The sequence below is a fragment of the Theobroma cacao genome, chromosome 5, assembly GCF_000208745.1.
Source record: "Theobroma cacao cultivar B97-61/B2 chromosome 5, Criollo_cocoa_genome_V2, whole genome shotgun sequence".
NCBI classification, from domain to species: Eukaryota; Viridiplantae; Streptophyta; class Magnoliopsida; order Malvales; family Malvaceae; genus Theobroma; species Theobroma cacao.
This window is the reverse complement of record NC_030854.1, coordinates 25,650,826-25,661,311: the sequence shown is the minus strand read 5'-3', so window position 1 is coordinate 25,661,311 and position 10,486 is coordinate 25,650,826. Positions and strand designations below refer to the sequence as shown.

Genomic DNA, 10,486 nt, shown 5'->3' with positions numbered 1-10,486 from the left:
CATAATGCATGATTCAGATAAAAGTAATAAATAATAATGCACTCAACATAAAATTCTAACTTATTCCTTGAACTAATAGAACAAAATTCCAGAAAAACAAATTCTCCACAGATACAATACAAGAGCCCGTTCTAAGATCATGGGGGACGAGCATTCAGAGAGGATGGATAAGATTGAGAAGAAGCAAGAAGAAATCATGGGTCAGTTATCAAAAATTTTGGAGTTAATATCTACAGATAAAGGAAAGAGAGCGATAGGGAGTTCTGGTACACCAGAAGACGTTCAACAAACAGAAACCAATACAGACCCTGTGTATCCACCAGGATTTACACCACCACCTGCAAGGAATGCGTCTATTCCCATGCCATCAATGGGTCAATATCCATTTTTGGGATGCCAATAGGGCCACCACTGACTTATGCTTAACAAAGGCCAATTAGAGGGGCAAGTCCTTCAGATCCCATCTCTGTACCTGATCTGGATGATCCAAAAGAACAAGAGAAGCTCAAATATGGATCCGTTGAATCGAAAGATAATCCCGATACCTATTAAAAATTTGACATTTTTGAGGAAAGACTGCGCATGATAGAAGGAATGGGAATGTATTGTTCTATGGATGCAATTGAGCTCTGTCTTGTTCCAGATGTGGTTATACCCCCAAAATTCAAAGTTTCAGACTTTGAGAAGTATGATGGAACCAAGTGCCCGGTCACACACATCACCATGTATTGTAGAAGGATGGCTTCATATGCTCATGATGACAAACTCTTGATACATTGCTTCCAAGATAGCCTTACTGGTGCTGCAGTAAAGTGGTACGTCCAGTTGGACCGCAATCGAATCTACACGTGGAAAGACCTTACTCGGGCATTTGTAGCTCAGTATAAGCATGTTACAGATATGGCTCCGGATCGCCTTTCTTTACAAAACATGGAGAAGAAACCCACTGAAAGCTTCAAAGAATACGCTCAAAGATGGAGGAATGTGGCCTCTCAAGTTCAACCACCATTGACTGAGAAAGAGACCATTGTAATGTTTGTTAACACCTTGCGAGCCCCTTACTATGAACGATTGGTTGGTAGTGCCACAAAAAACTTTGCTGATATGGTGATTTTAGGAGAAATGATAGAAACTGCCATTAAGCAAGGGAAGATAGAAAGAGGTGATACGGCAAACATGAGGAAATGGGGAACTTTCAAGAGGAAAGAGGGAGAAGCCCAAGCCATCACTTCAGGACAACACCAAGGAGGAATATACAACCCTTACCAGCCATACCCATCATACCCCTATTACCCAACTGTGAACAACACTTCACAAAGCCAATACCTATACCCACCCATGCCAAATGTCTTTCCTAACCTGTACCCATATACTCTCATCCAACGGACACCTTACCCCACAAATATTCACCCACCTACTTCCATACTTGTTACAGCTTCAACCACACAACAAACAACACCTTTAAACAACCATACTACCGGTGAATCAAGAGGATGGCGGAACAAGCAAGAGAAAGTGTAGTTTGACCCAATCCCAATCCCATATGCTGAACTCTTCACTCAGTTAGTTGCAAACCATTTGGTGGCACCTTTATACATAGAGCCGTTAAAACCTCAATTCCCGAGATGGTATGACACTTTCGCCCACTGTGATTATCATTATGGAATCGAATGTCACTCGATCGAGAATTGCACGGCATTCAAGCATAAGGTGCAAGGGTTGATCAAGGCAGGAATCCTGAACTTTGAAAAAAAGCCGAAACAGAATGTTAACAACAACCCACTGTCGAATCATGCTGGGGCAGGGGTAAATGCAATCGAAAGGGAGGTGTATGTTAAAAGGAACATTCGGGAAGTGGAAACCCCCGTGGAGAAAGTATTTGAAGCCTTGGTAAAAGCCAATATGCTCGAGATTTGGCCGAAATGTCCTAATGTGAATGACTCAGGAGATGACCAAAGACTATGTTGCTTGTATCACAAACGATGTGTGGGGCATTTAATTTAGGATTGTAGTTCTTTTCGGAAGAAAGTACAAAGAATGATGGACGAATCAAGGATTGAGTTTTATATGGAAGCTTCAAAGTCAGCAGTAAACATGATATCCAAGGAGTCCACTCACCCAATGAAGATAAAACCTTTAACCATTTTCTATGAACCAAGAGGAGAGTTTATGGAGGATAGAACCCATGCCAAGATGATCATCGAAGTCCCTAAACCCTTCCCCTACAAAGACGACAAAGCGGTCCCATGGAACTACAACTGCAGTGTACAAGTTTCAAAAACGGAGAAATGGATAGTTGAATCTCAAGATGATGCTGCAAATATAACTGGTGTTGGAGGGATTACCCGCAGCGGACGTTGCTATTCACCAGAAGCATTGGAGAATCTCAAGAATGAGAAGGGAAAGGAAAAAGAGCAAAGTTCGAGAAAAGAAAAGGTGCAACCTCCGAAATCGACAGATGACTCAAAAGGACTAGTGACTAAAAAAGAAGCTGCCGAGTTCCTCAAGTTCATCAAACATAGTGAGTACAATGTGGTTGAGCAATTGAACAGGTTGCCTGCTCGTATTTCACTACTATCTTTGCTCCTCAGCTCGGAACCACATAGGAACTCTTTGATGAGGATTCTGAACCAAGCATATGTGGATCACGATATCTCAGTTGAAAATTTGGACTACATCGTTGGGAACATTTCGGTGGGTAACATAATATCCTTTAGCGATGAAGAAATTCCTTCTAGAGGTAGAGGAAATTACAAAGCCTTGCATATCACTACCAAGTGTAAAGGTTGTACCATTGCAAAGGTACTGCTTGACAACGGATCGTCCTTAAATGTAATGCCCATGAGGACCTTGGCCCGTTTACCCATCAACATGTCCTACATGCGAAAGAGTCAGATGATCGTGAGAGCCTTCGACAGAACAATGAGAGAAGTAGTAAGGGACATTGAGTTACCGATAGAAATTGGCCCGTGTACCTTTACCATTGAATTCCAGGTTATGGATATCGCTCATTCATATAATTATTTGTTGGGAAGACCTTGGATCCATATGGCTGGGGCCATACCTTCATCTCTTCATCAGAAGGTCAAGTTCATCGTGGAAAGGAAGATTGTTTGTGTTAACGGGGAGGAGGACTTACTCATAAGCAAGCTAATAGATACTCCTTACGTGGAAGCGGTGGAAGAAGTGCCTGAATGTTCCTTTCGATCCTTCAAGTTTGTTAACACCACATATGTTGGAGAAGGAACCACACCGCCTATTCCAAGGCTTTCCAAAACCACCAAGATGGCTATCAGTCAGATAGTATGGAAAGGATACCGAGCGGGGGCAAGACTGGGAAGAAAACTACAAGGCATTAGAAGGCCCATGCGTGCTACCAAAAATGAAGAAAGGTTTGGCCTGGGGTATAAGCCAACTAAGAAGGAAAGAGAAGAAATGATAGTCGAAAGAAAAAAGGAAAGGTTGGCTCGCTTTAAGGGGCATGAGTTGGAAATCCAAGGAATGACATATCCTCGTCTCTACGAGACATTCCGATCTTGAGGTTGCATCTTTCCTGAATCACTCACCGTTGGGAGCCGAGAATCAGTGTCAGCTTTAGGGGAAGCCTTGTCTAATTTATCAATATGTGCAACGGAGGAAGGTGAAGAACAATCAGAAAATGGGGATGGGATTCCTACTACGTACCTCGGGCCACCGAATCTAAAGTTGAGCAGTTGGACCACCATGAGTTTACCAGTCACTTGTGATTCAATTTCAAAGTAATGCAAACTAAACATCCGTGCTTATGCCCAGAAGCATTGGAATTTTATGTATCGGGCTTTTTATCGTTTATCATTCTAATAAATTGACATGCGTAGTGCATTTATCATATCTCTTCTCATGATTAACCATTTCCATTTGTGTCATTTCATCCCTTTATTTTAACTGTTTATCTATACAATAGCTCTACATATTTCAATCCCCTTTACCTTCCAGGATTCTAAATAATGAATGCGAAGATGATAATGACAATGGTTTTAAAGTTAATTTCGAAAAAGGTACGAGTGTTAGTGAACTTGACGATACAGAAAACGTGGAGGATTATGATTTAACTCTGGACTTGTTAAGACTAGTAGAACAGGAGAGGAGACAAATTGTCCCACATCAAGAGACACTTGAAATGATAAATTTGGGAAATGAAGAAAATAAGAAAGAAGTTAGAATTGGTATGACGTTGGTGCCAATGGAAAAAGAAAAACTAATAAAGTTACTCCATGAATATGTAGATGTGTTTGCATGGTCCTATCAAGATATGCTAGGACTCAATACAAACATTGTAGCCCATAAACTGCCTTTGAAACCCGAATGCAAACCGATTAAGCAAAAGTTGAGAAGGATGAAACCTGAAATGCTATTGAAAATTAAAGAATAGGTGAAAAAGCAGTTCGATGCAGGATTCTTGGAAGTAGCTAAGTATCTTGAATGGGTTGCAAATATTGTCCTAGTACCTAAGAAGGAAGAGAAAGTGAGAATGTGTGTGGATTATCGAGACTTGAATAGAGCTAGCCCAAAAGATAATTTTCCTCTTCCCCACATTGACACCCTTGTTGACAATACTGCTCGCCATTCCATGTTTTCCTTTATGGATGGCTTTTCAGGGTATAACCAAATTAAGATGGCACCAGATGATAGAGAGAAAACTACCTTCATAACTATGTGGGGGATCTTTTGTTATAAGGTAATGCCATTTGGTTTGAAGAATGCCGGGGCAACTTATCAATGGGTTATGGTGACTCTCTTCCATGATATGATGCATAGAGAGATTGAGGTGTACGTGGATGATATGATTGTAAAAGCTCGCAATACAGAGGACCATGCGACCAATCTTGAAAGATTATTCAAGAGGTTATGAAAATTTCAGCTCAGATTAAATCCGGCAAAGTGCACTTTTGGAGTCAATTCAGGAAAGCTACTGGGTTTCGTTATCAGTGAAAGAGGAATAGAAGTTGACCCGGATAAAGTTCAAGCAATCCGTGACTTGCCTCCTCCCAAAACGCAGAAAGAAGTTAGAGGATTCTTGGGAAGATTAAATTATATAGCCTGGTTCATATCACAACTCACACTCAAATGTGATCCGATCTTCAAGCTCCTTCGCAAACACAAACCTGGGGCCTGGAACGAGGAGTGTCAAGTTGCTTTTGACAAGGTTAAAGAATATCTGCTGAGCCCGCCAGTATTGGTACCACTTGTGGCCGAGAGATCCCTCCTCTTGTACCTGACGGTAAATGAAAGATCCATGGGATGTGTGTTGGGACAACATGATGAAACTGGTAAGAAAGAAAGGGCAGTTTACTACTTGAGTAAAAAGTTCACTAAATACGAGTCCAAGTATTCCTCGTTGGAAAAGATGTGTTGTACTTTAGCATGGACGGCGTATCGACTCAGGCAGTACATGCTATATCATACCACTTGGCTCATTGCGAAGTTGGATCCTATTAAATACATCTTCGAGAAGCCCTCCTTATCAGGTAGAGTGGCAAGATGGCAAATGTTATTGTCTGAATATGATATTGTATATGTGTCCCAAAAAGCTATCAAAGGAAGTGCAATCACGGATTTTCTTGCAGAAAGGGTAGAAAAGGATTATGAACCAATGGAGTTTGAGTTTCCAGATGAGGACTTGATGTCAATATGCCAAACAAGTGGGGAGAAATCGGAGAAAGAGAATTGGAAGATGTTTTTCGACGGAGCTTCGAATGCCTTGGGGCATGGCATAGGGGTCGTGTTAGTGTCACCAGAAGGAGATCATTATCCCGTCATAGCTAAACTCAACTTCTATTACACCAATAACGTGGCTGAATATGAAGCTTGTGTCATGGGTCTTCAGGCAGCAATCGAGAGGCAAATTCACGTTTTGGAAGTGTATGGGGACTCTGCTTTGGTTATTTATCAGTTGCGAGGAGAATGGGAGACACGTGACTCGAAGTTAGTCCGATATCACAAGTATGTTTCAAAGCTGATTGAAAATTTTGATAAAATTTGCTTCACCCATTTACCCCGAGAGGAGAACCAAATGGCCGATGCATTAGCCACGCTGGCGGCAATGTTCAAAGTTGGTACCAATGTCAAGATTCAACCCATCATGATTAATCTTTGAGAGTGCCCTGCACACTGCTCCAGTGTAGAAGAAGAAATAGACGGGAAACCGTGGTACCATGATTTGTGCATTATCTTAAGTTTCAGCAGTACCCGGATCAAAACTCAAAAAATGATAAGAAAACCAATAGAAGGTTGGCAATGAATTTCTTCTTGGATGGGAACATCTTATACAAGAGAAGTAGAGATCAAACGCTTTTGAGATGCGTGGATTTAGCTGAAGCTCGGAGAATAGTTGAGGAAGTTCACGAAGGAATTTGTGGAGCACATGCAAGTGGACATTAGTTGGCAAGACAGGTCATAAGAGCAAGGTATTACTGGCTCACGTTGGAAACGGATTGTATAGATTTCGCTCGAAAGTGTCACAAGTGTCAGATATATGTGGACAGAATCCACACCCCTGCTAATTCACTGCATGTATTGATATCACCATGGCCATTCTCAATGTGAGGCATGGATGTGATTGGGTTGATAACCCTGAAGGCATTAAACGGGCATCGGTTTATTCTAGTGGCAATTGACTACTTCACTAAGTGGGTAGAAGCAACATCTTATGCCAATGTGACCCAGAAGATGGTATGTAAGTTCATCCAAAAAGAAATAATATGCCGCTATGGTCTCCCGGAAAAGATCATCACAGATAACGCTAGTAACCTCAATGGTTCAATGATGAAAAAGGTTTGTACCAAGTTCAAGATCAAGCATCACAATTCAACGCCTTATTGCCCAAAGATGAATGGATCGGTAGAAGTAGCCAACAAGAACATCAAAAGGATAATTGAAAAGATGACAGATGTATACAAAGATTGGCATGAGAAGTTACCTTTTGCTTTGCATGCTTATCGCACAACAGTACGAACTTCCACGAGAGCTACACCGTTCTCTTTGGTGTATGGGATGGAAGCAGTTTTGCCAATTGAAGTAGAAATCCCTTCCCCTCGGGTCTTTAAAGAAGTATAGTTGGAAGAAGTCGAATGGGTTAATGCTCGTTATGAGCAATTGAATCTCATGGAGGAAAAAAGGTTGACGGCACTTTGCCATGGGCAGTTATATCAAAAGAGAATGATGAGGGCATATGGCAAGAAGGCACATCCTCGACAGTTCCGAGACGAAGAATTAGTATTGAAAAGAATTCTCCCGAACCAGCATGATCCTCGCAGGAAATGGACACCGAATTGGGAAGGACCATTTGTGGTGAAAAAAGCTTTTTCAGGAGGAGCACTAATTTTGGCAGAGATGGACGGAAGGGAGTTTTCCAACCCGGTGAATGCCGATGCTGTCAAGAAATATTTTGCATAAAAAAAAAGAGAAGAAAAAAGAAGATTTTCAAGTTGAAAACCTGAAAAGGCGACTTGAATTTGGGAGATGTGTTTAGGGCAAAAACTCAGAAAGACGGTCTAGACACGAAGGAGGTCCAAGTACTACAAAAGCTTAACACAGAAAGGGTGAAGATCATGATCCGAGATGTTCATACAAAAGACAAGGGAGTTGACCAATGTGCCTGTTTCGGGATAAAATTTCAAGACTATTGTTAATATCTATCGAAACAGTCATTAAGAAAGAACTATATCCCTTTTGTATTAATCAATTTTCCCCTGTTCCTTGTCATTATGCTTGATTGTAGAAACTCTTTCCTTTTTTAATGAAAAATAGCCTTTCTGCTCCCAACATTGTTATCATTTCCATTTTGCCAAGAGAGGAGATATGAGAACATTGCATTGCATTTGTCATAAAATCGAAATAATACTTAATAAAGAGCATGATAAAGTAAGAAATGTTTGCAATATTTTGAAAAAGGATCGTAATTGACAGGAAATGAAATAGAGTCTGGTAATGTAAGAAAAGAAAAGAGAAAAGACTGAAAAAAGAAAGAAAGAAATGGAATAAGCAATAGAATGGAGCACAGTAAAAATGTGAATAATGATTGGACCATGCATATGATAGAGGAAGAAAACAGTTATGAGCAATGAATTGGGGAAGACGAGAGATCGGAAGCGTGATCGATTCATCCCCCATTGATCAAAGAGAAGGCTCTAAAACACCCAAAAAAAGGAAACTGATGAAGATGAATTGTCATGTTCAAAATTCTAAAACAATTGCAAAAGAGGGAAATTCATCTTTAAAATCATAGAATTTCAGATGAGGAATTGATTATTTTTCACCATCTCAAAAAAGGAAAAAAGGTTTCGTTGCCTCAATTTTGAGGAATTCATTTTTAAAGGTACGTTGCCTCAGCTTTGAGGAGCTCATTTTTAAAAAAAAATTCTCGTTGCCTTAGTTTTGAGGAGTTTATTTTTAAAGTCTTGGTGCATCAGCTTTGAGGAGTTCATTTTTAAAGTCTCGTTGCCTCAGTTTTGAGGAGTTCACTTTTAAAGTCTCGTTGCCTCAGTTTTGAGGAGTTCATTTTAGAGTCTCGGTGCCTCAGTTTTGAAGAGTTCATTTTTAAAGTCTCAATGCCTCAGATTTGAGGAGTTCATTTTTAAAATCTCATTGCCTCAGTTTTGAAGAGTTCATTTTTAAAAAAAAGTCTCGTTGCCTCAGTTTTGAGGAATTCATTTCTAAAAGTCTCGTGGCCTCAATTTTGAGTTCATTTTTAAAAGTCGCATTGCCTCAGTTTTGAGGAATTCATTAAAAAAAAATTTGGTAAAAGAATTAAAGAATTTAGTCAAATACAATGTCTACGTCTTTGTACTATTTTGAATTTTTGAAATGCGCAAAGAGGGGCAGCTGTAGACACTAAAATCATAAACAAAAAAATGATGAATTAAAAAAAATATATAATAAAAATAATAAAAATAAAACAAAAAAAAGTAAAGAAGAAATGAAAAAAGAGGGGAGAGAGGTACGACTGGCAGGGTGCGGACGCACCCTTCCAGGCACCTCCCTCACCCTGCCAGACATGAAAAATTCGCGTCTGGCAAGGTAGTGGAACGTGCCCCCTAGTGCCCAAGAACAAGGTAGTGGAGCGTGCCCCCTCCAGAGCCCAAGAACCGAGTATAAAGGGGAGGGGGCACTGTAGCATTCGGGGGCATTCAAACCCGAGAAAAATCCCGAAACCTGCAAGCCAAAAAAACAAACAACTAGAGACCCAAAAATCCTAGTCTAGCAGCTACAACAACCCACAGATTTTCAATCAAAAAGATACAGAAAAATAAAAGAAATACAATGAGAAAGGAGAGTTGAGGGATCGTTTTAAAGGAAGCTTTGGGTGGGGTTTTAGGACCGCCGGCTGTGGGAGTCGGATTTGGGTTTTGGGTAGTTCAAATCGGAAGAGGCAAGGGATTTTTTTTTTGCCGTCACCGGTAGTGGGGGTTTTGGCTTTCTCGAGTTTGGGTGAAAGGAAGCCGACGTCGGCAGCAGAGAGAGAGAGAAGCCAGCGTCGGATTCAGGGTTTGGGTTGTTGTCGGTTAGAGGGAGAGAGAGAAGCCAGCATCAGATTTGGGGTTTGGGTTATCGTCGGTCGGTCATTTTGGGGTAATCGATCGGAGATCCGATCATCGAGAGAAAGAGAGAGAGAACCGACGACTGACGAAAAGAAATAGAGGGAAAGAACTAGGTTAGGCAAAGAAGAATAGATCTAGGCGGCCGGTCGATGAAGGGTTTCGGAGAAAGAGGAGCCGACACCGGTGAGAAGATAAAGGTGAAAGAGTAGAGAGAAGGGAGAGAGAGCCAACGGGTAGAGAGAGAAAGTAAAAAGGGAAAATGAAAAGGGAGAAAAGAAAATGAGTTTAAATAGTTAGGGCTGAAGCACTAAACGACGTTGTTTGAGGGAGATTGGTGCACCAAAAACGGTGCGTTTGGAAGAGGCAGCTAGTGGGCCAACAAAGCAAGCTTGAGGGCGATCTTTCCTTGGATTGGTCTCCTTGGGTCACTGCTTGAGCCCAAATCAGGTAAAGGCTTTGTTTTTCTTGTAGATCTGTTATGACTTAGATTGATCCATTTTATTTGTTCTAATTTATTTTAGTATAACATTTTAAATTTTTTAGATGACAGTTTAAATTTAGAAAATTAATATAAATAGAATAACATAGAAAATAATAGAGCATGAAAAAAAAAATATTTTAGAAAATGTTTAGTTATACAAAGAACTTATGTTTAGGAAAATATTTATTACAAATATATAATAAATTTATAAAATAATAAATAATAAAAAATAATGATAATAAAATCAAAAAAGGGGAAAAATAGTAATAAAATATCATGATGTTGACCATAAGTATAATGCCGATGATGGGATGATCGGTTGGGACGCGAGAAGTCGCAATCTTGGGTCGATTTTCCTTAGGTTCGAAATCCGAATCAAGGCCCCACCAGTACGATGGGAAGGCCTCGATTTCAAGATCCCAAAATT

General features: G+C 40.3%; 2 protein-coding genes and 1 pseudogene across 2 annotated transcripts; all 3 read left to right on the top strand.

Moving 5' to 3' along the window:
- On the top strand, nucleotides 595–1,521 carry LOC108661972. Its single transcript, XM_018120968.1, has one exon. It carries the CDS (start codon nucleotides 595–597, stop codon nucleotides 1,519–1,521), a length of 927 nt encoding a protein of 308 aa, XP_017976457.1.
- LOC108661971 lies at nucleotides 2,041–3,540 on the top strand. The gene has a single exon (XM_018120967.1). It carries the CDS (start codon nucleotides 2,041–2,043, stop codon nucleotides 3,538–3,540), a length of 1,500 nt encoding a protein of 499 aa, XP_017976456.1.
- Nucleotides 4,511–7,434, top strand: LOC108661970 (annotated as a pseudogene).